Below are 25,665 nucleotides of genomic sequence, written 5' to 3'. Positions count from 1 at the left end.
CTGTTGTTAGGTATTCTGGAGTCAGTTCTGACTCATAGCAACCGTATGTACAACAGAACCGCTCCTCCTTGAGGGGAAATTAACTGTCATTAGTTACATATTTCATATGAATGAGGAAAAAATAAGACTATAAGACCAAACCTATAACTTCACAAATGTTATTGCTTGTGAATATTATATTCACAAACATTATATAAACATATACATATATATGTATATATATGTTGTTGTTATGTGCTGTCGGGTTGGTTTTGACTCATAGCGACCTTATAGGACAGAGTAGAACTGCCCCCGTAAGGTTTCCAAGAAGTGCCTGGTGGATTCGAACTTCAGATCTTTTGGTTAGCAGTTGAGCTCTTAACCACTGTGCCACCAAAAAAAAAAAGCAAAGCCAGTGCCATTGAGTCGATTCCGACTCATAGCGACCCTGTAGCACAGAGTAGAACTGCCCCATAGAGTTTCCAAGGAGCGCCTGGCGGATTCAAACTGCCGACCCTTTGGTTAGCAGCTGTAGCACTTAACCACTACGCCACCAGGGTTTCCACTGTGCCACCAGGGATCCATATATACACATAAATAATATTTGTGAAATTATAGGTTTGGTGTTGTAGTCATATTTTTTCCTAGTTCATATTAAATATGTAACTAATGACATTTATTTCCCTCTCGAGGAGGGGAACTACCGTATTAAAAAAAAAAACAAAACTGTATTACATTAGGGAAATTCGGGATCCCTCCTCCTCCTTCTGTCTCTTTGATTTGTATCTCTGTGGGTTGAGCAGATTACATGATATAGAGTCACAAGTTGTCTTTTGTCAAAGAAAAGGAAATACCACTGATTAATTGATTGCAGTGACTCAGAAATCATTCTGTGGCAGTTAGTGTAACTAGCTCTGGATATATTTATGGAAAATTAGTTTAAAATCCCTGAATGACAGGTAATGTGGCCTGATATTGTGGGCTTTGTTCAGTTGCCATTTGTGCTTGAAAAAGGAGAAACTCACTTTGGCAACGGGGCCTGGAGGGCATACTGTCCAGCTTTCATTTTCTGAGTTAATACATTCATGCATGCACACAAGAAATAGTTATTGAGCAGCTACTATGTGCCAGGCCCTGGCGATTCTACTTGCAAAGCTCTGGAGAGACCTCAGTGACACGACAGTGTCCCAGCTTTGTCCCTGCTTACACCCTAGTGGGGGAAGTCTGTGAACAGACAAGTAGGCAGGATAGTGCTGAATGCTCCAAAGGAAAGAGAACAGGGGGTGTAATGGCCTGGTGTGGGAGGACTAGATGGGGCGTTGGGGCAGCGCCAGGGAGGAGGGCCCTGTGAGCTGGGAGTCCACGGAGCCCCTCTGAGAAGGGCTGGGGCGGGGGGCGGTGTTTTAGGCAGAGGGACCAGTAAGTTCAAATGCCCTGGGCCAGGTGTGTTTGAGAAAGAAAGCAGGCCTTTGCAGCGGGAGCCAGGGAGCCCAGGGCAGGCGGAAGACAAGGGTTGGGGAAGGCAGCGGATCTGGGGGGTTTTGCTGGCCATGGTAAGAGGCTTGCATTTTATTCCGAATGAAGTGGGATAAGCCGGAGGTGTTCAAGTGGGTTCGCATCAGATTTTAGTCTTGATTCAGAGAGATGGCTGGAGCTGCTGTGTGGGGAATCGTGGAAGGCGCGAGTGGCCAGCGGACCACAGTGGCCCAGGCATGGCCCCAGCATCTGATGTGCAGTGGGACACAGGGCCCGAGAGAAGCGGGTGGCAGAAGCCAGATGCAAACAAAGGCCTCGCAGCGTGCGATCCCATGGACGCATGCCCAGAGCGGGCAAGCCCAGGCGTTCAGGGGTCGCCGGGGGCTGGTGGCGGGAAGCGGGAGCGGCTGCAGCCGGGCTGGAGGGGTCTTTCTGGGGCTGATGGAAATGTCCTAAAAGTGCGTTGTGATGGTAAATTCACTAAAAATGATAGTCGGGCGAATTTTATGGCATGTCAATAAAACTCGTTAAAAAAAGCTCCAAGCAGTAAAGCGAGCGGCCGTCTCCTCCGCGGTCCGCCGAGCGCTGGGCGCTGCCACCGCCCACCCCCGGGTTTTGGCCGGTTGGCCCCGCCGCGCCTGCTCCCGGAACTCCGGGCGGCCATTGGTCAGCCGGCCGGAGGCGGGGCGCGCGGGGGCGGAACCGGAACCGGCTGCGGCGGGGGGCGGGGCCTCGCAGCGACTGTGGCGGCGGCCGGGTGGCGCGACGGGAGCAGCGGCCGCAGCCCTGAGCTCCATGCTGCGGGGTCGCAGCCAGGCCGCCGGCCAGACCCGAGGCCCAGGCCGCCCGGGGTGAGCAGCGGGCCCGAGTCGCCGGCCGCCATGGGGTCGCTGTTCCGGAGCGAGAGCATGTGCCTGGCGCAGCTCTTCCTGCAGGCGGGCACGGCCTACGAGTGCCTCAGCGCCCTGGGCGAGAGGGGCCTGGTGCAGTTCCGAGACGTGAGTGTCGCCGCGAGCGCGCACCTGCTGGGCGCCCGCCTGCGCTGGGGCCTGGGGCCGCGAGCGCTCGGGGGCGGGGGCTCGGCCTCAGTTTCCCCGCCGGAGGCCCTGCGGGGGGACCCGGGTCCAGGGTCGCCGGAGCTCTGGTCCGAGGCGGCTGGGCGCCGGTAGTTAGGGGGCTTCTGGGTAGTTTCCATCAACTTGCCGTGGGATTCCAAGGTGCTCCGAGGACCGAGCCTGTGCTAGGCGCTGAGAACGGGTCCGAGGACGCGTCTGGGCAGGTGCCGGGAGACCGAGACTAAGCAAGTAAATACGTACACAAGAAAACGTTTGCTAGAGAGAAAGTCAAACAAGGTGGTGTGACGGAGATTCCGCTGGGGGATCCGTTTGAAGGGGTGGTCAGGGAGGGCTTCTCCGAGGAGGTGACGTTTGAGCTGAGACCCGAATGGGTAGAGACGGGCCGTGGGCAGGTCAGTGGTACGGGGTCCCAGGTGGGGCAACAGGAAGGCCACAGCCGCTGAATTGGAACTGAGCTTGGGGTAAACTCTTTGGGAGAAGAGACTTTTGTGGGTTTTGTTCACAGATGGTGTACATGCCGGTGCCTGGTAGGGAATAGGAACGCAGTCAGCATTTGCTGAGTGGAAGCTGCCTTCCTGACAAGTAATAATAAACACTTTATGTATCTGTTTGCTTCTCTGTTGTCTCTGCCATGGACAGCAAACCCTTCAGGCTGAGGACCTTGCCTGTCTTGTTCAGCCCTGGTTCTCCACAGCTCAGCACAACCCCTGGCAGAGAAAGCACTCAGTAGGTGTTTGTTGAGTGAATGAACAAGCTTTTATTTAGTGCATACTGCATTCCAGGCACTGTTTTTGGTGCTGTGAAGTCGGGTGAGCAAGGCAGACAAGGTCCCAGTGTTCCTGGATCTCTTAGTGTGGGAGGAGACAGATGAACACTCTGATTGTGAACTGTGATAAATGCTATGAAGGAAAACACCTAGTACTTTTCCTAAATAATATTTTATTCTGTTTTTGGTGAAGGTATACACAGCAGTTTAGGTTCCCCTTCAACAATTTCTACAGGCATTGTTCAGTGACATTGGTTATGTTCTTAACATTGTGTCAACATTTTCATTTGTTCTGGCTTTTCTGTTTCCGTTGACCTAGTTTCCCTGCCCATTTACATCCTTATCTTTGTTTTAAAGTCATTGTTGGCCATTTGGTCTCATAGAGATGATTTTTTAAAGGAACACAGTACTCCTGGGAGATATTCTTTATTTTGTGAGCCAGTCTATTATTTAGCTAAAAGGTGACCTTAGAGACTAGTTTCGTTTCTCAGGGCAGTTGGCTTGGAGGTCCTCCAGTCTCAAATGGTCCAGTAAGTCTGCTGGCTTTTTTTTTTTTTTTTTTAAATTAAGGTTCTGTTCAATATTTTTTTCCAATCTGTCAGGTTTGCCTATTGTAACCAAGATCAGAACGGTTGGTAGTGGTAGCCAGGCACCATCTAGAAGACCTAGTACTTTTTAATTGGATTGAAAGTCACTTCAGGTAAGGCGATTCTAGGTCAGAGGGAAAGTCCTGAGTGACAGGAAAGGCCCAGCCCTCTTCCTGGTTCCTGGAGCCACCAGGACTTCAGCACAAGGTCCCACTGGCTTGGCAGATGGTGTTGCTGACAAGTGAAATAGTCTCCTTTCTATTAACAGGTGCATTTGTTCCATCTTGTTAGTATCCCAGCCCAAAGACTTACCACGTTGAAATCTAAGGGCTGACCAAATGCTCTAATCACCACAAAGGTTCATGTTCACTTCAACTGCATTAAATCCGTTGACATTGAGTCGATTCTGACTCATAGCAACCCTACAGGGTAGAGTAGAGCTGCCCTGTAGGGTTTCCAAGGAGCAGCTGGTAGAGTCAAACTGCTGACCTTTTGATTAGCAGCCAAGCTCTTAACCACTGTGCCACCAGGGCTCCGTCATTACAGTAGGCAGTAGTAGCATATACTTGGAATTCTTTTTAATGGAGAATCAGTGAAAGAAAAGGAGTGCAGTTTGTGTTTTTCCAGAAGGAAAGATACTACTAATATGCTAAAATGAGCTTTTCCTCCTGTGGTGCTAGGTTTCCTGAGTTCAGACAAATATGTCCGTGCATGGGTGCATGTGTGTGCATGTGCACATGTGAGCATGTGTGTCAGACAGCAAGAGTGCCAGTACAGAAGGCTCCATCACAACGCTGGCTCTTCTTTTCTGCTCTTTCCTGGAGTTTCTCACAGACCTTGCATTCCCCATATGGGATCAGGGACATCAGTCATCTTGCTTGCGTAGGCGGCCAATTTTCCCTTTTCCTTTAGTAACCCTTCTACAAGCATTTCTGTGGTGACAGCCAGTGAGAAGACCTGGGAGAGAAAGGTTACTAGACTAACCAATAGGACTCAATGAAGGGAAAGTTCGTCTCACTTTCGTAACAGTCTGCAGTCGAGGAGAACAACGTTCCCTTTCAGTCCTTTAGCTGCTGGAGGGAAAGGTTGAATGGTGTGACTGTCTGTAAAAGCAGCGTCCTGTATCCTCTGCTGGTTTTTCTAGGTTAAATGCTGGTGTTAAAATGAATCGTCGTTAAAATGTACTTTATGCCCTTAGCCTTGAATTAGGGCAACTTTGCCCCTCGAAAAAGCAAAACTTTGTAAAAGAAAAGAAATCACGCAACAGAAAAAACAAGGTTAATATATGTAAGGTGGTGGTGATGTTGTTTGTCAAATCCAGTCACGTTTGTGTCTTTGCCACAAAAGCTAACCTCTTTTTAAAGATTTTGCCGTTTGTACAACCATAACGTGCAATTTGAGTTAGCTAGTGTTTGATACGGGGGAAAAACACTCAAACTGAGAAGTAGGTCATATGTAGACAGCTTTTGATACAGTATCATAGCCTCCTTTTCACATTCTTTGATCTCTAGAAATAGCTTGTATCTGAATCATTAACAACTTGGAAGCGGTTAGTGGGATTTCTGGAAATGAAAGAGAATGTGGCAGGCAGAAGTGAAATTGGTTCTTTAACTTTCTTCTGGTTAATCTTCTAAAAAATTTTTTAAAATACTGAACGAGAACTGTACCCTTGGGGGTAGATTCTTCTCAGGTTGTTTGAGCAGTTTCATGCCAAGTTGTTGTCTAATTGCTTTTTGAGAGTGCCCAGCACAAATGCTGAATCCAAGAAAGATAGAATTCTTGTCCTCAATGCCTTTCAACATGAATGATTTCTGATAATTTTTAAAAAATTATAGTAGTGATTTGTGTTCACTGTGGGAAATTTGGAAGACTTAAGAATAAGCTAATATAATCCACAATCCCATTACCCAGAAATAAACACTTGAACTTTTTCAAGTAATATTTTCAAATAATATTATTTTAATAATATTTAAAAATGTACATGTATATGTATTTTTGGAACGTTGGACTCGTATTGAAAGTATTAAGTCGGCTTTTGCATATGCAAACTGTGGCTAATTTCCTCATTTTATTAAACATTCTTTCACAATACTTTTCTAATTTCTTAAGCTTGGAATTACAAAAAGTGAAGTAGAGTGAACAGTACAATGAGCCCGCTTGTGTCCCTCACTCAGCTGTGACGTAACGTGTGGTCCCCTCGTTCCATACCTTCTCCCTCTGAAATACTTTGAAGCAAATTCCAGATACATCGTTTTGTTTGTAAATGTTAAGTATGGCTAAAAGATAAGGACTCACTCTTTTCAAAAATCACAACCATCATCCCATTATCATACCTAAAAATTTTAATAATAGATTTCTTAATATAAATTAAATATCTGGGCATTGGAAACATTGTTTTTAATAACTGCATAGCATTCAGTTATATGATTGAGCCATAATTTTTATTCACATTTATTGAGGTGCATCGTGAAATTCGTACAATTAAAGTATAAATTCGCTGACTTTTAGAAACTCTAGCAAGTCATGTAGCTCTCTTCAGAGTCCAGTGTCAGAACATTTCCATCATCTCAGTAAGACCTCTCCAGCCCATCTAGAGTTAATTCCTAGTCTCGCTTGCAGCCCCAGGCAGCCACTAATCTACTTTGTGTTTCTATGGATTTGCCTATTCTGGACCTTTCGTAGAAATGGAATCCTATAATATGTGGCCTTTTGTGACTGGCTTCTTTCACTCAGCAGATCCATACTTTTGAGGTTCATCTGTGTTGCTGCATGTTCGTTCTTATTTATTGCTGACTAGTATCCCATTAACCCTGGTGGCGTAGTGGTTAAGTGCTAGGGCTGGTAACCAAAAGGTCGGCAGTTCAGATCCACCAGGTGTTCCTTGAGGACCTTATGGGGCAATTCTGCTCTGTCTTATAGGGTTGCTATGAGCCGGAATCGACTTGATGCCAGCGGGTCCATTGGAGCCCTGGCGGCACAGTGGTTAAGAGCTCAGGCAGCGAATCAAAGTGGGCAGTTAGAATCCACCGGCCGCTCCTTGGAAAACTGTGTGGGGCAGTTCTACTCTGTCCTTTAGGGTCACTATGAGTTGGAATTGATTTGATGGCAACAGTTTTTTGTGTTTGGTTTAGTATTCTGTTGTATGGGTATACACCATAATTTATTTAGCTAATTTTCTCTTGTTAGATGTTTGTGTTATCGTTTTTTCACTATTGGGGGAATAATCCCTGGACTTGGCGATGGTCTATATAAATTTTTGTTCAGATCCATAGTTTTTCCTTAGGATAAATTTCTTCATGGGAAGTTGCTTGGGCCAAAGGCTATTCTTGAAGTTTTTGTATTTTTTTAACAACAGTTATCAAATTGCTCTCCAGAAAAGTTGTGCCAGTTTCTGTGCCCATTCAGTAGCTTATGAGAGTTCTCCTCCCCAAACCCTCACCAATATTGGGCATTTATTATTTGATTTTAAAAATCGATTTCATTTTGAAAATCACCTCCAGAACATTAGCAGTTTGAAAGCAATTTCTTCATGCTTTTCTCAGCTCAACCAGAGTGTCAGTTCCTTCCAAAGAAAATTTGTTGGTGAGATGAAGAGGTGTGAAGAACTGGAGAGAATACTGGGTAAGTTTGTTTGCTGTCTTAATCACCTAAGTAATTATTTTTATATAAGCAAGCCTCATTTATTTTCATTAAAAAAAAAAAAAAAAAGGAAACTATAGATAAGCAGAAATGAGAAAAGAAGTCGCCTGTATTCCCAGAACTCTGAGGTCATCACTGTTACGCAGGTGCGTGTTATCTTTCCATGCTTTTTGCTGTTCGTCTATAAAAGGAAGGCTTCCCGTGCACAATGGTCAGCTTATTTTTTATAAGGTTTGTTTCCCACTTACCTTTTTTAATTGTATTAAAGTACCATGGTTTATTTAACCAATCTTCTCTAGTTTATTATAACTTAAAAACTTTGGCTACGTGCAAAAGCGATCCTTAACTGAAAAGGAACCAGGGACGCGGGAAGTGGCAGATACATTGGTTGATAATAGTCTCCTTTTTTCACGGCTTCATTTGTTCATGTGTTAGATCAGTACCCTAGTTTACTTCCTTTATCTCTAAAATCTGTAACCACTTTTCTGGAAGTAGTCTTCATCAAGTTAAACCTTGAAGTTCTGGCTGAAACAAAGGGTCAAAAATTATCTCAAGCAGCGGACTGAAGTGCAGTATTTGTTTTTAGAAGGCTGGCCAGAAAAACAGGTGCAAGTGGGAGTAAGAGGGAGAATGCGAGATTTGGAACAATTTCTAATATAAAGAATAAATGAGAATAGTTATGGTGGATTTTATATTTTTTAACTGGGGATTTTTAATATTGAAAACAAAGGCTTTTTGTCATCTGCAATTGATTCCTTTTCATGTTGCTCGAGGTCTTAGTTACTAGTGTGGATTGTGTACGTTAAAAGGAACCCTGATGGTACAGCGGTTAAGCACTCGGCTACTAAGTGAAAGGTCGGCAGTTGGAACCCACCAGTAACTCTGCAGGAGAGAAGACCTGGCAGTCTGTGCCCATAAGGATTACAGCCCTGGAAATTCTGTGGGGCAGTTCTCTGTCCTGTAGGGTCCCTATGAGGTAGAATCAACTCGACAGCAACAGGTCAACGGGTGTACATTAAATGACCTTGTGTTCCCACCCTCTCAGCATATGTAAGCCATCGGACAGGTCGTCTATTTGAAATAAAGTGTTTAAAAGAGGGCAAGAATGGTAACACTGTAGGCGGGTACAGGATTTCCTGTAGCTTAAACTGTTTCAAAGAGATTCCAACGTACGTTTTTGGAGGACACAGTTAATCCATAACACCTAGTATAGGCCTACCACTAGGTTACTTCTGAGATTCCAAGTGTGTCCTTAACCTCCTTGCTTCCCCCGGTGCAGAGACAGCATAGCTCCCAAGTTCTTTAACTGGATTTTAGATGTGAAGAAAATTTGGGGAATTTCAGAGAATGTTTATCCAGGCTATTCTCTATTTTGTCACTACATGCCAATCTCTCTAGGTAGTATTATTTTTCAGATCTTCGGAAACTAGGTCAAAAGAGGGGGAACTCTAAGTCCTTTGGCACCAGCAAAATTTTTGTGCATTTAGACATTTGTTTTAAGAGGGCCTAGGAAAAGGTGGGATTTCAAAGGATCTGACTGAAATTTAGTATGTTAAGTTTCTGTATCTAATTTGTTTCATTTTTTTTATTTTTGTAGCATATTTAGTGCAGGAGATTAATAAAGCAGACATTCCCCTACCTGAAGGAGAGACCAGCCCTCCTGCGCCACCTCTGAAACAAGTCTTAGAAATGCAGGTAACTTGTTCCTGAAGAAGCCGTGTCAGGCCCCTCATTTCAGGGATCGCTTAATCACTCATTTTCTATTGTTCAGTGCTTTTCCGCCTTCTCAAAAAAGTGAAATGAAAATTAAAGAGCCGTATTGCGGTTAACCTTCAGTAATAGGTTAGCCGTAGTTAGTTTTAACTGTAATTTAGTTTTCTTTTTCAGTGTAAGACATAGTCTTCTTTCCAGATGGTGTTTAACATAGGCTAGCGAGAATTAGGTCATTAAATCTGGTTCATAGTCATACACCCTTCACACTCTTCCCAGATTCACTCTGATCCTCTACCCCTTGAATTTTCAGGGGTTTGAAGACGTTAGGTTGTTAGAAGTATTGTAGCAAACAGTGTTGCTTCACCCCAAGTTCAGAGTCTCATTTCTTGGGCGTACAGCTTCCTTCCCTCTTTGAGAACACTTGCTTGGCCCGTTTATTGGCATCTACCTGTGGATTATCCGCTGACGGTCCAGTGTAGTCGTTTTGGAGTTCATCACTCTGGGAAGCAGACTGGTGTTCTTTAGCTTTTTCAAAACAATTATTACTGTGTAACAAGGCTGCTGTGTTTATCTGGTAGGAAGTCGTCTAACATTTGGCATATGAGTGGACTCTAGAGAGAATCATACAATCACATGAGTACAAAGCAGCCATCTGGTTTGGCCTGTTTGACAGGTTGGTTATGAGATAATTACAAATATAGTGATGACTGCTTATGGCTTTTGTAAGGCAGAGCGCACATAATGAATATAGCGTGTTAAGTGATTGAGTATGAGTCTTCATTGACTCGATGATTTGTTTTACAAATTTCTACTTCGAGTATTTTCATACTTAAATATTATTAGGATGCTTAGTATGTAACTAATTACTAAAGAAGACTTGCTCTCAAGAATTCCGTCCCGCCCCCCCCAGTAGCATATAACAGAGAAGCTAGGCGCTTGGTGTACCAGATACAGTATTAAATTCTGGCCACTAAAATTAAAGAATTCCTTTTTCTTCTTTTTATTGATACTTTTTTTATTATAGTGAAAATGTGTGAATCAAGACATTTGCCAATGTAACTTCTACATTGCCAATTCAGTGATGTTGAGTTGTACATTTTTCATGTTATGCCACTGTTATTGCTGTTCTCTTCCAGAATATTCCACCATCATTAACACAAAGAATGTTTTGAGAATTTTTATGCCCAATTCTATAAATGAAAATGCATAGAAACTCTGAAGCTAGAGACTAGGAAAATAGAGTACATGTGTAAAAACAGAGGCTCTAAAATTTTCTGTTATAAATAAAAGGACATGCAGACTTGAAAGAGGAAGGAAACCAGACACAGGAAAACCAGCAGAAATGATAGGATTGGAGGTTGGAGACAAGGTCTGGTCTTAGGGCACTTGTCAGCATCATAGGATCCTGAATGCTTTATACTATCACACCAAAAAACAACAAAAAAAAACCAAACCCATTGCCGTCAAGTTGATTCCGACTCATAGTGACCCTATAGGATAGGGTAGAAATCCCCCAAAAGATTTCCAAGGAGTGGCTAGTGGATTCAAACTGCTAGCCTTTTAGTTAGCAGCCTGAGCTCTTAACCACTAAGCCACCAGGGCTCTTTATACTATCGTATGTGAATTAATTTTGTAGGAATTACCCGAATTAATAGGAAGTAATTAATGATGGAAGGAGCCCTGGTGGCACAGTAGTTAAAGTGCTTGACTGCTAACCAAGAGGTTGGTGGTTTGAACCCACCAGCCGCTCTGCAGAAGAAAGATGTGGCGGTTTGCTTCTGTAAAGATCACAGCCTTGTAGCTTAACTAACGAAGAGTGTCTGCCTTGAGCATCGTGCCGTTCTAGTTCTATCTGTATGGGATCAAACTGACTATAGCAACAGGAAAGATTATATAGCGAACAGTGCGGCCCGTGAGTTTGTGTTAATGGCAGAGGAGCTGCTCAGGAAAGGAGGGCGAGAATGGTTGCACAACTGGAAGAAGTAATCACTGTGGCTGAATTGTTGAATTTGTGTGTGTAGAAACTGTTGAATTGGTATATGTTTTGCTGTGTGTATCCTCATCAACAGCAAAGTGAAAAAAAAAAAAAAAGATGACAGCCTTGGAAACCCTGTGAGTCACTACTACTCTGTCCTGTAGGGTTGCTATAAGTCAGAATCGGCAGCAGTAGATTTTTATGGGACTAAGTGGTGAACCTTTAAAATTTTTATATCTTTTCTTATCCTTATCAAACTAACATAAATCCTGACTCTTTGAAACCTGCACTGATTAGTGTGCTGTAAAAAGCTTATTAAAATCAAACTTGAAACTAAATTATACTCTTGACTATCGTCCATTTTGTTTTAGGAACAACTGCAGAAACTTGAGGTTGAACTGAGAGAAGTGACAAAGAACAAGGAGAAACTGAGGAAAAACTTGCTTGAACTGATCGAGTATACTCATATGCTGAGAGTGACAAAGACCTTCGTAAAACGCAACGTGGAGGTACTGAACCACAGACGAGAGGAAACGTTTCTTTTATAAAAACCTCATTCCTGCAAGATTGCGGGGCTTGTCAGAATTCATTTAGATGTGTTGCTTTTTTTTAAGGGTTCAATTTAGAGCTTAGCATCATTTTTTCAGTTGAAATATATGACACTTAAAGACAAAAAGACTTTAAGAACCATTTCCTGTGTTGGTTGGTTTTAGCAATAACAGTCCTTGGTATTTGTAAAATTCTTTGGTTTGCCATTCAAAAAATATTTTTATGATCTTGAAGAAAAATCAGCAGTAGAAGTTGAAGTCTAAAATTGAAATTCAGTGTTTCCAAATTGGTAAGGGTTAAGAAAAAATTTTAAAAAGCTGTAATATATAAGAACGATGAATGGTGTCTACATGAGAACTGTATTGAGCCGCGTGTAGAAGGGAAAAGCACACCCCTTCAATAACTCAGTTTCACTTGATATAGTGGTTGGCTCGACAACATATTCTATCTTGGGTTAAGGCAACGACTTAACTGGTAAAGTCTTATGTGACAGTCTTCAAGTGGCTTACAAATGAGTGTGGGGAAGCTAGGTTTCCACTTAGCAGAGCTGAAGTTTGTGTCTGAGTGATCGTGGGGCCTTGGCCCTCAGATCCAGGCAGTTAGTGACTATGCCCTGTAAGTTTGTTTGGAAACAGGAGGAAGGCAGCAGGGTCATTTTTAATGAGCCTCACTTGCTTTTATATGTCTCTTTGTAGTTCGAACCCGCTTATGAAGAATTCTCTTCCTTAGAGACTGAATCTTTGATCGACTACAGCTGTATGCAGAGGCTCGGGGCAAAACTGGGGTAGGTGACAGGGCTTCACACTGCTCAGGTTGTTGAAGCACGATGGCTCCTGAGGGTGATGGGTACCGTCTAAAGCCTGGGGCTGAATGAAAGCAAATATTTGTTTAAGGAAGCACTGCACTCCTGTATTTGCTGAACTGAATTACTCAGCTGTGCCGACTTTTTAATCTAAATATGATAGTCCAATGACCTGGAAAGAAGCAGCTTTAGTACCATTCAGTGTTAAGTCCTATAAGCCTAAAATCATTCATCACTGAGCACTGAGTCTTGTTTTTGGTGGAAACACAGGAGCCAACCTGAGGTGGTTTAATTTTTTTTATTCATCATACTTTATCTTTCTGCTGTTTATTGTTTCTGCCTACCTGGCCTAATGGGAGCTGGTTTCCTTATGTGATTTGTGGTTTGTTTTTTTTTTTTTTTTAATTATGCTTTAGGTGAACTTTTATAGCTCAAGTTAATTTCTCCTACAAAAATTTATACACATATTATGATGTGACCTTAGTTGTAATCACTATAATGTGACAGCACACTTCCCCTTTCTACCCTGTGTTTCCTGTATCCATTCAGCCAGCTCCTGTCCCTTTCTGCCTTCTCATCCTGCCTCCGGACAGAAGCTGCCCATTTAGTCTCGTGTATCTACTTGAAAGAAGCACACTCTTGACAAGTATTATTTTATGTTTTATAGTCTAGTCTATTTGTGTGAAGAGTTTGGCTTCGGGAATGGTTTTAGTTCTGGGTTTACAGAGAATCTGGAGACCATGTCTTTGAGAGTTCCACTAGTCTCAGTCAGACCATTAAGTGTGGTCTTTTTATGTGAATTTGAGCTCTGCACCCCAGTTTTCTCTGGCTCTGTTAGGGCCTCTGTGTTGTGTTCCCTGTCAGGGCAGTCATTAGTGGTAGCCAGGCACCATCTAGTTCTTCTGGTTTCAGGCTGATGGAGTCTCTGGCTTATGTGGCCCTTTTGTCTCTTGGGCTAATATTTTCCTTGTGTCTTTGGTGTTCTCCCTTTTCCTTTGCTCCAGGTGGGTTGGGATTTCCTTCTTCCTTTTTTTTTTTAAATGACCTTAATGTCCCTCTGTTCTTTGTCTGTAGAGATTCCGTGGTCTTTAGTTTCAGAATGTATTCTTGAAGAGAGAATTCATTTTTACAGTTGTCGAGTACCGGAGTGCTCTACCAAGCTGGATTCATTTTATATTCGTCAGCTTGGATGTTTTTTGTTTGTCTTTTGGCTCTGCAACTAGTATGAATTTAAGCCACAAACCTGAGTGAATTCTGCCCTCTGGTTATAAATTCTCAGGGAAGAGTTTTCCCCTTCATACAGAACCAAACCCGAGATAAACTAGTTTACTCGTAGGCTCCTTAGCAAGGTGGAGTTTTTTTAGTCCACCTGTTCACAGAAGGTGTACCCCTTTGTGTGTGTGTGTGTGTGGAGGGGGGTGTCTCAGCTTTAGCGGGGATTCAGTTCCATCTCCTCACCGGACATGGGCCAATGCCACGTCTCTTGCCTCCCTAAAGCCTTAGGATGGTGGCCCAGTTCAACACAACATCAGGACCACGAGAAGTTCCTGTTTTATTGTTGGATCCCAAGAATTCCCTTAATTATAGGCTCAGCTAAACACTTAAAAGGATGTTTCAAACATATTTTATCCAGTATTTTTACGTGTTCTGTAGTTGGAGGGCTTTCAGGGTATTTTCTCCATCATACTGCCAGAAATGGAAGTCTTCATCATTCTGTTGATGACAGTTTGTTGATATTCGTTGCCTTCAGTTGACTGTAGTTTATCTTTATTTTCTTCTAGATTTGTGTCTGGCCTTATTAACCAAGGAAAAGTTGAAGCATTTGAAAAAATGTTGTGGAGGGTCTGCAAAGGGTACACCATTGTAACCTATGCGGAGCTGGACGAGCCCCTTGAAGACCCTGAAACAGTGAGTAAATGTCCTGGTCACCCTTTAAACAATGACAGACCAACAGAAAACTTGGAGGTACAGTACAAATACTTTTTGCCTCCGGAGCCATTTGCTAGTATGCTCCTAACCTGATGCTGCATTGTTCTCGGATACGTTTGTGTGCAGTTCCTAAAAACGAGGACATTCTTCTTTATCGCAATGCAGCCATCCAGATCGGGATGTTAACACAGAAATATCATTACCGTCTGATCCTCAGGTCCCATCTTCAGGCTTCACCTCTCGCCCCAGTCATGTCTTCTATTCCAAAGGATCCGCTTTAGAACTACATGTTGGATTGTGTTGTCTCTTTGATCTCCATCATTTTGGGACCATTTCTCAGCCTTCCCTTGCCCTGGCTTTCTTGACCTTGACACTTTTGAGTGTTACGGACCAGGTTTTTGGTAGAGTGTCCTTCAGTTTGGGTTTGTGCAGCGGTTCCTCATGACTAAATCCTGTTCATGTGCCCTTGGCAGGAATGTCTGGGAAGGGATGCTGTGTCCTTCTCACTGCGTCCTTTAAGTGGTGCACAATTTCATCTTGTCTGTGACTAGTGACATTCACCTTGATCTCTTAATTAAGCTGGTGACTGTCAGACTTCTCCCTTGAGAAGTTACTCTTTTTTTCTTGTAACAGTGAGAGTTTGCGGGGAAGTGCTTTGAAACTATGTCAGTATCCCACTCCTCGTCAGATTTTCCGTTCATTCATTCATTTCCTATTTTATTCAATGGTCTATTCTCTGTTACTATCGTTATTTATTTTGACACTCAAATTCTTCGAGATTTAGCCAGTTGAAGCCTCTTCAGTCTGCCTTTTTTTTATCCTTTCTACACGTTCCTATCATTTTTATTAGGACTTCATTGCTTTTTTGCACAATGCAGTGTTCTAGATTCATCTTGGAATTTTGCTTACACAGCTCTGGAATGAGCCATTTCTCCAAGGAGCTCTGGTTCTTTCAGCTGAGATTGGTATTTAGAAGCCAAGGTGTTGTAGTTGGGTGTACCTGTTGTTATTGTGTTGCGGCTTCCAGGCTCTTTCCGTGGACAGTTCTATGAGGTGTACACACAGACACACATGCATACACACAGGCACACATACACACTCGTACATACGTACACACACACATTTACAACCTTATTTCTGTACCTTTTGATGTGTATTGAAGACTGAGTTCATATCCAATTCCATTCCAACGTTACAGAATTCAGTCTAGGTTTCCCCCTTTCTGTGTTTGTAACTCCTTTCTTCAACAGTGAGACGCTTAGCTTTTGTTATTCTTGATATATTTGCTCCTTTGATGAATCCCTTGCCTGTAGCCACTCTCCACAGTCTCCCATGCCTGCTGCCATCCTCCTCTTCCTGCTCACTCTCTGACTTCTCCATTCCGAGTGACTGCCAGGAGTAGATACACTTCTCACCTTACTCAGGCTCTGACACCCTGTGCCTGGATGTCCCCCCGTGTGGACACGTCCTCACTGTCCTTGGGCTCTGATACCTCACACCAGGCTGCCACCCGCCTTTCACGCTTTTTCCTCTATGACAGTTCTCCTTGCCCTGTCTGGGCTGCTCCATGCATGGCTGCTTTTCTCACCCCACTCAGGCTTTGACTGCACTCTGGACTCTGCTGTGTGGGCACCTCTTCGCCCCACTCAGGCTCTGACTCCTGCCCTGGACTCCCCTGTGTGGGCACCTCCTCACCCTACTTGGGCTCTGACTCCCGCCCTGGACTCCCCTGTGTGAGTGCCTCCTAACCCCACTTGAGTTCTGATCCCTGCCCTGGACTCCCCTATGTGGGTGCCTCCTCACCCAGCTTGGTCTCTGACCCCCACCCTGGACTCCACTGTGTGGGCATCTCCTCACCCCACTCAGGCTGTGATCCCCACCCTGGACTCCCCTGTGTGGGCGCCTCCCCACCCACTCTGGCTCTGACCCCCGCCCTGGGCCATTGTTGCTCCTCCTCCTCCCACTGTCCACCCCTGCGTACACACCCACGGCTTTAGGACTGAATCGTTCCAGAAGGGAAGTTGAGAAGCGCAGGAGGGAAAGAACCATAATCTTTTGAAATGTCTGTGTTTTTATACTTCACAGTACAAACCACAGCATTGCCGTAAATGAGGATGAACTGACCTATCAAAGGTAGAAAAGGAACTTAGGCTTCTTAATTGTCAGGAAAGGGTTGACGTTTTATTTTTCTAGATTTGCCTCAGGAATTCCGGCTGTAAGAGTGATCTATCCCTTAGTAGTTTAGAGGCATGCAGAGGAGGTTGGCTGTGAAATGATTTTCATAAAGTTCAGCCTGAGTAAGCCACATGTGCTGGGAAGTCTGATCAGTTAAGCTGTCCCTTAACTGTCCCCCTGTAATACTTCTGCTTCTCTGTGACTTTTGTATCTGCCAGTACGGTCTGTTAATTATCCTGCAGTTGTGGCCATTGTGACTTCTCTATTAAAGCCAAAGATCAAAACTGTTCTGAAGTGGCATTTACGTGTTCCTTAGAGTTGTTTTCACGCAGAGTGTTTATACAGGTTTAACCCAAAACTTTCCCTAGAATTGCTAAGCTCTCTTATACTGGGTTTTTACAGGACATGGTAAGTGGTGTTAAACGTTCATAAAGAAATACAGAAAAATGGATAGAGATGTATGTATTTCAAAAATACAATTTTTTTCCTTATGATTGTGAAGGAATTTAAAAAAAAAAAAAAGAAAAACCTGTTGCTGTCAAGCCGATGCTGACTCATAGTGACCCTGTAGAACAGAGTAAAACGGCCCCATAGGGCTTTCTAGGTAGCAGTCTTCAGAGGAGCAGATTGCCAGGTCTTCTCTCCCACAAAGCAGCTGGATGGGTTCGAACCATCAGCCTTTCACTTAGCAGCTTAGTGCTTAAACATGGTACCACCAGGGCATAGAAACTAAATTCAGGCAATTCCGCTTGGTCTTAAGATTTGTATTTTTCATGTTGGATGCCGTCTCTGCTCCATCTTACGAGCTACTTGGTTATATTCCTTGACACAGTTACATCATTTGTAAAATTGTTAAGGAATCTTTGAGGTCAAGTTCATCGTAAATGCCTTTTCTTTTTTTTCCTCGGTGTATCTGCAATGTATCTACATGGCTACCCCTCACCGCCTTTGTTCTTGAGGTTCAAACGGCCTTTCCCAGAGAGGCCTCCCTCATCATTTTCTTTAAACCTGCAGTGCTCCTACCCCCTGCCAGCTTTATTTTCTGTGTAGCAGTTACGGCCACCTGGCATATTATGTATTTTATTTGTTTGTATCTCTCACTGCCAACTTGAATATAACGTCCCCCTTCCCCCAGGTCAGGGGTGTCTCAGCGGTTTTGTTTACTGCTGTCTTCCTGGCACATGGACAAAACCCTGTTCGCTTTGATTTGTTGAATATTTGTTGACTGAATGAATGACCCAACTCTTTGATAGTGTTGGAGCTGCCAGAGTTTTAGAAGTTATTCTTTCAGAAGTAACAATATCCTGATTTGTTCTTTGTAGGGAGAAGTCATCAAATGGTATGTGTTTTTAATATCCTTCTGGGGAGAGCAGATTGGCTACAAGGTTAAGAAGATATGTGATTGGTAAGAAAAGAAGCATTTCGTATCATTTATTTTTTTATATTTGATAATCTCTTACTGTTTTGTGCCATCAATCTGATTCCGACTCGCAGCAACCCCACAGGACAGGATAGAACTACCCTATAGGGTTTCCTAGGCTGAAATATTTATGGGAGCAGATTGCCAGGTCTTTTCTCCCATGGAGCAGCTGGTGGGTTCGAACCACTGATGTTTTGGTTAGCAGCTGAGAGCTTACCCGTTACACCACCAGGGCTCCTTCAGTAACCTCCAGTTTCCCTTATGTATCTCCCTGTATTTGAAAGAAAAATAGTGGGTTAGAAGACCACTACATTTTGTTACATGATTGTAATACCAAGTTCTTAAAAATCTGGTTCATCATCTCTTTTGCCAGTATATTATGTAAAATAATTCAGAAGTAGGGACTGTGTTGATTATGTTCCCAGATTTAATTTTTTTCCTCTCGGGAATCAAGACTTAAGGTCAATTGAGGAAGGAGTCATATTTGATTATTTTGTGCCTTTCTGTTGCTTTTAGCTGTGTCATGCTTACCTGTTGTCATTGGGCACCTGTTTCGTCTTTTGCTGAGTGCTTGGCCTTTTCTCCTTTACAGCATCTAGAAGGGGGCATGGCAGTGGGGGAAGGGTGTGGGCCCTGAAGCGGGACTGCAGGATCCAGAGCCTGGTTTCCACCTGGACACGTCACCAAGCCTAGTCCCCACCTGTGAACGGAATAGCGTTCCTTTCTCACAGGGTTGTACTGACTGATGTGTGGCCGGTAAAAGGCTCCAGGACAGAGTAAGGCCTGGTTTCCACCTGGACACGTCACCAAACCTAGTCCCCATCTGTAAACAGAATAGCGTCCCTTTCTTACAGGGTTGTACTGACTGATGTGTGGCCAGTAAAAGGCTCCAGGACAGAGTAAGGCCTGGTTTCCACCTGGACACGTCACCAAGCCTAGTCCCCATCTGTGAACGGAATAGCGTCCCTTTCTCACAGGGTTGTACTGACTGATGTGTGGCCAGTAAAAGGCTCCAGGACAGAGTAAGGCACCTGTGAATGTTGAGTAATAGCATGACAGGAATCCACCTGTGACTTAAACTTTTGTCAGCAAATGGAAAATCAAACAAAAATCCCCAAAACACACCCCTTATAGCTTGCCTTGTTTTGTGGGTGGGGCAGGGCTTGGGTATTTCCTCTGGATGTATTTACCATAATTTGTCACTCTGTTACTGGTGGTGTATAAAGCAATTTTAGATTCAAAATAGAAAATCTTTTGTCATTTTAGTAGATATTTATTTATTTTGGTACAGCTTAGAAAAACCATAACCCGAGCAACAAATCGGTGATTTCGCAGATATCACTGCTTAGGGTAAAGCCACAGTGGGTATTTGATTTTTAAAAATCAGAACTTAAAGAAACCCGTGAAGTGTGGTGTGAAGATACTGAGGTGGGGTGGGACTCGTTGCCGTGTGGGAGGCGCAGCATCCCCACTGTCCCACCCCCGAGACAGCGCTGGCTGCTGTAGAGACCTCTCGGAGGCAATTGCTGGGAAACCGGAGATTTTTTTCTCCCTTTCTTCACTGTTTTTTTTTTTAAAGGTCGTTATTCTTGTATGGTTTTTATCTTAAACCTGTTTAATGATTCCCAAGGAGCCCTGGTGACGTAACAGTTAAGCACTTGGCTGCTAACCAAAAGGTCAGCAGTTGAACCCCCCCAGCAGCTCTGGGGGAGAAAGACCTGGCTATCTGCTCCCATAAAGATTACAGCATAGGAAACCCTGGGGGGCAGTTCTGCTCTGTAACATGGGGTCTCTGTGAGTCAGAATTGACTTGATGGCACCTCACAGCAACAAATGATTCCCAAACTAAAGATGTTGGATAGTTTTAGAAAGTTGGAATTGCTGAAGGCAGGAATGGAGTTTGGGTCTAAGAAAGTTTGCTAAATGTGTTAAATCAGTAGATACTTATCGAGTGACTTTGCGCTGACCTTACCAAGGCCGGGTGCCTGTATTGTACCTGAGCTACCAGATGGCTGCTTGTATTCCATTTTGGAAGGAGCTCCATGTAGGTGGTGAATTGAATTTGGTTTTAGTTTTAGAAATAGCCTCTTGGAGTCACTGTAGATCTGAGACTGCGCTTAATCCTGTCTTCTAGTTACCACTGTCACATTTACCCCTATCCAAACACCGCTGAGGAGCGGAAAGAGATCCAGGAGGGACTGAATACTCGGATCCAAGATCTTTATACTGTGAGTAAACCAGAAGCTGTTCCCTCCTTATCTGAGGGCTGTGAAACATGTAAGAATCTATTTATTTTGATTCTTTTTTTATGGAAACTTTTGGTAGTAGTTAAATCCAGATGTTTTTGGTGAGATCGGAAAGTCACTTACTCCCTCCTCTTCATGGTAGTTTATTTTAGGGGCCTGTTAGAAGTTGAGGCAATAGATTTAGAAAAAGATTCTCTGATCATCTTTGATATGTTGGGTTGTAATTCTTGATCACAAAAGACAAGTAAGCCCCATTTCAAATGGCGGATATTACACCCACCCCTCACTTGTCGACTGTCTCGTTAACTGACATTTCACATTTATGACAGTAATGAAAACCTATTACCTGACTGTTTTGCACATTAACGACATGCATCTGTCAATAATGAATGCCAAGGCACTAGGCGAGAGTAATGCTGATTGTGATGGTTAAGGTTATGTGTCAAATTGGCTGGGCCATGATTCTCAGTGATTTGGTAGTTTTATGTAATGATGTAATTGGCAGTTGTGTAATGATGTAGCCATCCTCCATTTTTGTGATGTGATGTGATCATCCTCCGTTTTCACATAATTTTCTCATAACGACCTGGTGGCAAGTAACAGATTCTAACTCAGCTAAACAAAAGGGGATTTACTGGAAGAATGTGTTGGGATGGGAGCTGGTGGCTCACAGGGCTGATGGGGGTTGAGGCCAAGCTTGGGAACAGATGAGAAGCCACAGAGCTCTCTGGACCCAGGAAGCACAGCCATGCTTTCACGGTGGGGACAGCAGACCATCATGCCGCCACAGTGACAGTGGGTTTTAGCTATTTCCCGTGTCCTCTCAGACATGCCCTTAAGAGTCAGCGTCCCAAGGGAGAGCATCTGATTGGGGACGGGATGGAACTCCTCCCTTGACGGCCCCCCTGGAGGCAGGGGCCTGGAATTATGGAGGACAGTTCCCGTAATGGAAGTCAGGGTGCTGGGTGGATACGCAGTGAGAGATGCCCACCATGCTGAGAACCAGTGTCTGTGCTTGCCAAGGTGCTCCACAAAACCGAGGATTACCTAAGGCAGGTGCTCTGTAGTGCTGCGGAAACGGTCTATAGCCGCGTCATCCAGGTGAAGAAGATGAAAGCCATCTACCACATGCTCAACATGTGCAGCTTCGACGTGACGAACAAGTGCCTCATCGCGGAAGTCTGGTGTCCCGAGGCAGACCTGCAGGAGTTGCGCCGAGCCCTTGAGGATGGCTCGGTAAGTTGGCCAGGCTCTTCCACCAGAGGGAGCACAGGCGGGGTGCCTCAGGGACACACATCAGAGGATGTCTGTGTCACAGAGCTGCGGGAGGCTTGGTGCTGACTCCTCTTCTGAACTGAGATTACGGAGTGCTGGTCATTTGAGGGAGTCCCTGGGTGGTGTAAACGGTTAAGCACTTGGCTGCTAACTCAAAGGTCAGAGGTTTGAACCCACAAGAGGCACCTTGGAAGAAAGGCCTGGTGATCTAATTCCAAAAAATCAGCTGCTGAAAACGCTCCGGTGAGCACAGCTCTACTCTGAAACACTTGGGGTGCCGTGAGTCAGTCAGCTCCACGGTGACTGTTTCAGTTTAGCTGTTTGAGGATGCGTGTGTGTATATGCGTTTTTAATTTGTTATTTGAATAAGTAATGCATTCACATGGTTTAAATTAAAAAAAAGAAAGAATATGTATAAATATAGAAAGCTACAGCAGAGTGGCTTCCTGCTCCCCCTGTACCTCATCTGTCCAGTCCCCCCACCATCTGACAAAGGTGGTCAGTGTCGTTTGCTCTATTTTATCCTTTGAGTTTCCTAAGCTTAGGTAAGCAGATAGGAACAGATGTGGTTTTTTTTTTTCCCTTTTCTATGTAAAAGGTTGCATGTCATTCATACTGTTCTGAACCTTGTTCTCTCACTTAATAAAACTTCCCTATTCTTTTTTTTTTTTTCACAACTATTTAGTATTTCGCTGGGAGGTACCATGGTTTATTTAACTAGTTCCCTAGTCATTTAGGTGGTTTCCACTTTTATGAATGCCATTGCATTGAATAAGAGTGTACCTGTGCAAATGTATCTGTAGGATAAATCCCCAGGGTTGAGATTTCTGGATCGATTTTGGTAAATACTGCCTGTGATGGCATTTCTCTTCCCTTGAATGAAGTTAAGTATCTTTTTGCATGTTTAAGAGCCTTTTGAATTTTCTGTTTTTGTGAACTGTTTATATCCTTTGCCAATTTTGTACTGGGCTGTTGGTCTCCTTACTAATTATGATCGATGCTTTGTGACATGGGTAAATGTATTTTTCCCAGTTTGTCATTTTGTCAGTTTACCATTTGTCTTTCAACTTTACTCATGGTACTTCTGTTTGTTTGTTTGTTCTGGTTGTCCTGGAGTTTTCTGTTACGTATAGTTCAGTTTGTCCATCTTTCCTGTTATGACTTTGGAGTTTCACTCGTTGGCTTTTCCCACTCCAAAGTTATGAAATAATTCTTTCATGTTCCTGTGAGGTGTTTTCCAGCATTGAAATAGAAATAATAGGTATATGTATTTCACCTTGAAACACCTTGAAAACAAGTTTTCATATCAGTTTTTGTGTTAATCACCTTGTTTTATTATCTACTTCTGTTATGACACCAATATAATGTACTCAGTATTGAGAAAGAAGGTGATTAAAAAAAAGTCCTTGCTGTTGAGTTAATTCTGACTAATAACAACCCTATAGGACACAGTAGAGCTGCCCCATAGGATTTCTAAGGAGTGCTGGTGGATTCAAACTGCTGACCTTTTTTTTGGTTAACAGTTGAACTCGTAACTATTTTGCCGATATAATTAGTTATTTTGGAGTATCAAACATCCGTTTTAAAGGTAAATACAGGTGATTCTTAAGACTTTCTGAGGTGACACCAGTTTTGAGGGGTGCGACTCATATTCCTGGCATATGTGCTGTTGTGTTTTGTTTTTTAACCTGTAAGGTCTGTACTCATCTCAGATGTAGCATAGGTTGCTGTTTCTGCCAGCTCTTGCACGTATGCACTCTTGGTATCCAGCTCTTGGCACATGTGCACCCTTGGTATCTTTTGAGACCCACTTATTAAGATGTCAGTGGCCGTCTGTCCTCAAGCTGCATGGCTATTCTTTGCTCCATCTCTTAGCCCCTGACTCAATTGCTTTCCACTGATAAGGGTAATTGTGCACTCTGCTGCTCATTTTACTGTATCCTAGTGCCCCTAAGGAAACCCCGGTGGCATAGCGATTAAGAGCTACGGCTGCTAACCAAAACATCGGCAGTTTGAAGCCACCAGGTGCTCCTTGGGAATTGTATGGGGCAGTTCTACTCTGTCCTACAGGGTTTCTCTGAGTCGGAATCGACTCGACGGCAACGGATAATGTCTATATCCTTCCCCTATCTTCTTTCTTTTCTCTTCTGTTGCTTTTCATTTCTCATTGGGGCTTTCATTTTCTTGAAGTAGGACTGGATTTCATGGACATAACTAGACAATTTGAGCATTTTCCAATGTTGGTGAAAACAAAAAAGCACCCCTAATCACCATGTATTGCAAGAACATACTGAATCCTGGTTTTCACAGCTGCCTTGGTGAATTGGCTTAAGTCCAGAGGATGCCTTTTTGCTGTCAGTCAGATGGCAGTATAGGCATACAGACTTAGCAGGGAGCATCATGCTTAATTTAAATTAGGAAACTTCTTAGCTTCCAGCCTGCAAACTACCAGTTCTTATGTTAATGTATTTCTAGTCATTTTGATTATCTGAAGCTTGTTCTCCAGTAGATTCCTTGGGAGGGACTCATAGGAACAGTATTCCCTAAATTCTTGCATGTTGATAACAGTGTCTGTCTGCTGCCTTTACCTTTGGAAGTTAGTTTACCTAGAAATAAAATCTTTGGCTCTTGTTTCTTTTCTCTTGAGTATGTTAAACACGTGACTCTATTTTCTTTTCGCATAAAGTGTTGCTGACAAAAGCCTGATGTTAATAAAATTTTCTTTTCCTTATATGTCACGTCTTTTTTTTTTTTTTTTTTTTGCCTAGGTGTTTAAAGAATTTTTTCTTTTTCTTTAAAATCTAGTAATTTTACTAGATGATGCTTTCATGTGGTCATTCTGGGTTTGTATTTTCAGATACACAGTGTGCTCTTTTAATATATATTTTCTAATTTTCTTTTCCAGAAAAAAAAAAAAAAAAAGCTGTAGGCTTTAGTATTTGTTCTATTCCCTTGCTTTGATTTTCTTCTTCAGGGCCTCCTATTATCTTTGGACCTTCTTTGCTTATCTTCAATATTTGCCTGTGATTCTTGATTCCTTTTTGTCTTTCTTCAGTTCTTTTTTTTTTTGTTGAAATAATATTATTGTGCTTTAAGTAAAAGTTTACAAATCAAGTCAGTCTCTCACACATAAACTTACATACAACTTAACTACGAACCCCCATTTACTCTCCCCCAAATGAGTCAGTCCGCTCCCTCCTTCCAGTCTCTCCTTTCGTGAACGTTTTGCCGGTTTCTAACCCCCTCTTCCCTCCCATCTCCCCTGTAGACAGGAGATGCTAACACAGTCTCAAGTGTCTACCTGATACAAGTAGCTCACTCCTCATCAGCATCTCTCTCCAACCCATTGTCCAGCCCAGTCCATGTCTGATGAGTTGTCTTTGGGAATGGTTCCTGTCCTGGGCCAACCATGACCGCCAGGATTCTTCCAGTCTCAGTCAGACCCATTAAGTATGGTCTTTTTATGAGAATTTGGGGTCCGCATCCCACTGTTCTTCTGCTTCTTCAGGAGTTCTCTGTTGTGCTCCCTGTCAGGGCAGTCATCGGTTGTGGTCTGGCACCATTCTTCACTAAATTTTGATTTGTAAAATTGCCTCTTTTCATCTTCTATTTCTCTTAAGATATTGTTGGGAAGATTACTTTTGAGTTTCTTCTAGTTTAGTCTTCATTTCTGAAGTAGTATTTTTCTTTCGTTTCTAATTCCTTCTTGAGTTTCTGTGACCTCATTCCTGAGTTTTTCTCATTCTGATTCATGCTGCTTTTTGATGTCTGGTATTATTTCATAATTCTTTTAGCTTATTTTGAAATAGTAAGTTACAGTTTTCATCTGTTTTGTGTGCACGTCTTTCTGGTATGCTCTCATTGTTCCTAGGAATGTTATTCTGCTTCTCAGTCTCTTTTTTCTTAGTATAACTTTATAAGATTTGGCCTCTGTCCTTCTCTGTTGCTCATTTTTAAATGAAATTATTCCAGAGTGTGCATAAGATACTCAAAGAAATTTTATATGTAATGTAATATGTCAATATTACAAGGAAATTTTATATTGTAATATATTATGT

The 25,665-nt window shown here is 43.1% G+C and overlaps 1 protein-coding gene across 1 annotated transcript in view; it reads left to right on the top strand.

Moving 5' to 3' along the window:
- The first annotated feature begins 2,181 nt into the window (after window positions 1–2,181).
- The window catches only part of ATP6V0A2 (ATPase H+ transporting V0 subunit a2), a 39,123-nt gene continuing 15,639 nt past the window's right edge, over window positions 2,182–25,665 (top strand). The window contains exons 1-9 of the mRNA XM_049865891.1: window positions 2,182–2,453; window positions 7,427–7,505; window positions 9,121–9,218; window positions 11,583–11,720; window positions 12,456–12,544; window positions 14,344–14,470; window positions 17,989–18,071; window positions 20,221–20,314; window positions 21,356–21,568. Coding sequence (XP_049721848.1) covers window positions 2,337–2,453; window positions 7,427–7,505; window positions 9,121–9,218; window positions 11,583–11,720; window positions 12,456–12,544; window positions 14,344–14,470; window positions 17,989–18,071; window positions 20,221–20,314; window positions 21,356–21,568 — 1,038 coding nt within the window. The 5' untranslated portion in view covers window positions 2,182–2,336. The remainder of the gene's footprint in view (window positions 2,454–7,426; window positions 7,506–9,120; window positions 9,219–11,582; window positions 11,721–12,455; window positions 12,545–14,343; window positions 14,471–17,988; window positions 18,072–20,220; window positions 20,315–21,355; window positions 21,569–25,665) is intronic.

This window comes from Elephas maximus, chromosome 22, assembly GCF_024166365.1.
Source record: "Elephas maximus indicus isolate mEleMax1 chromosome 22, mEleMax1 primary haplotype, whole genome shotgun sequence".
In the NCBI taxonomy this organism is placed as follows: Eukaryota; Metazoa; Chordata; class Mammalia; order Proboscidea; family Elephantidae; genus Elephas; species Elephas maximus.
Note: the sequence above shows the minus strand (reverse complement) of the source record. Positions and strands in the feature narration are given on the sequence as shown.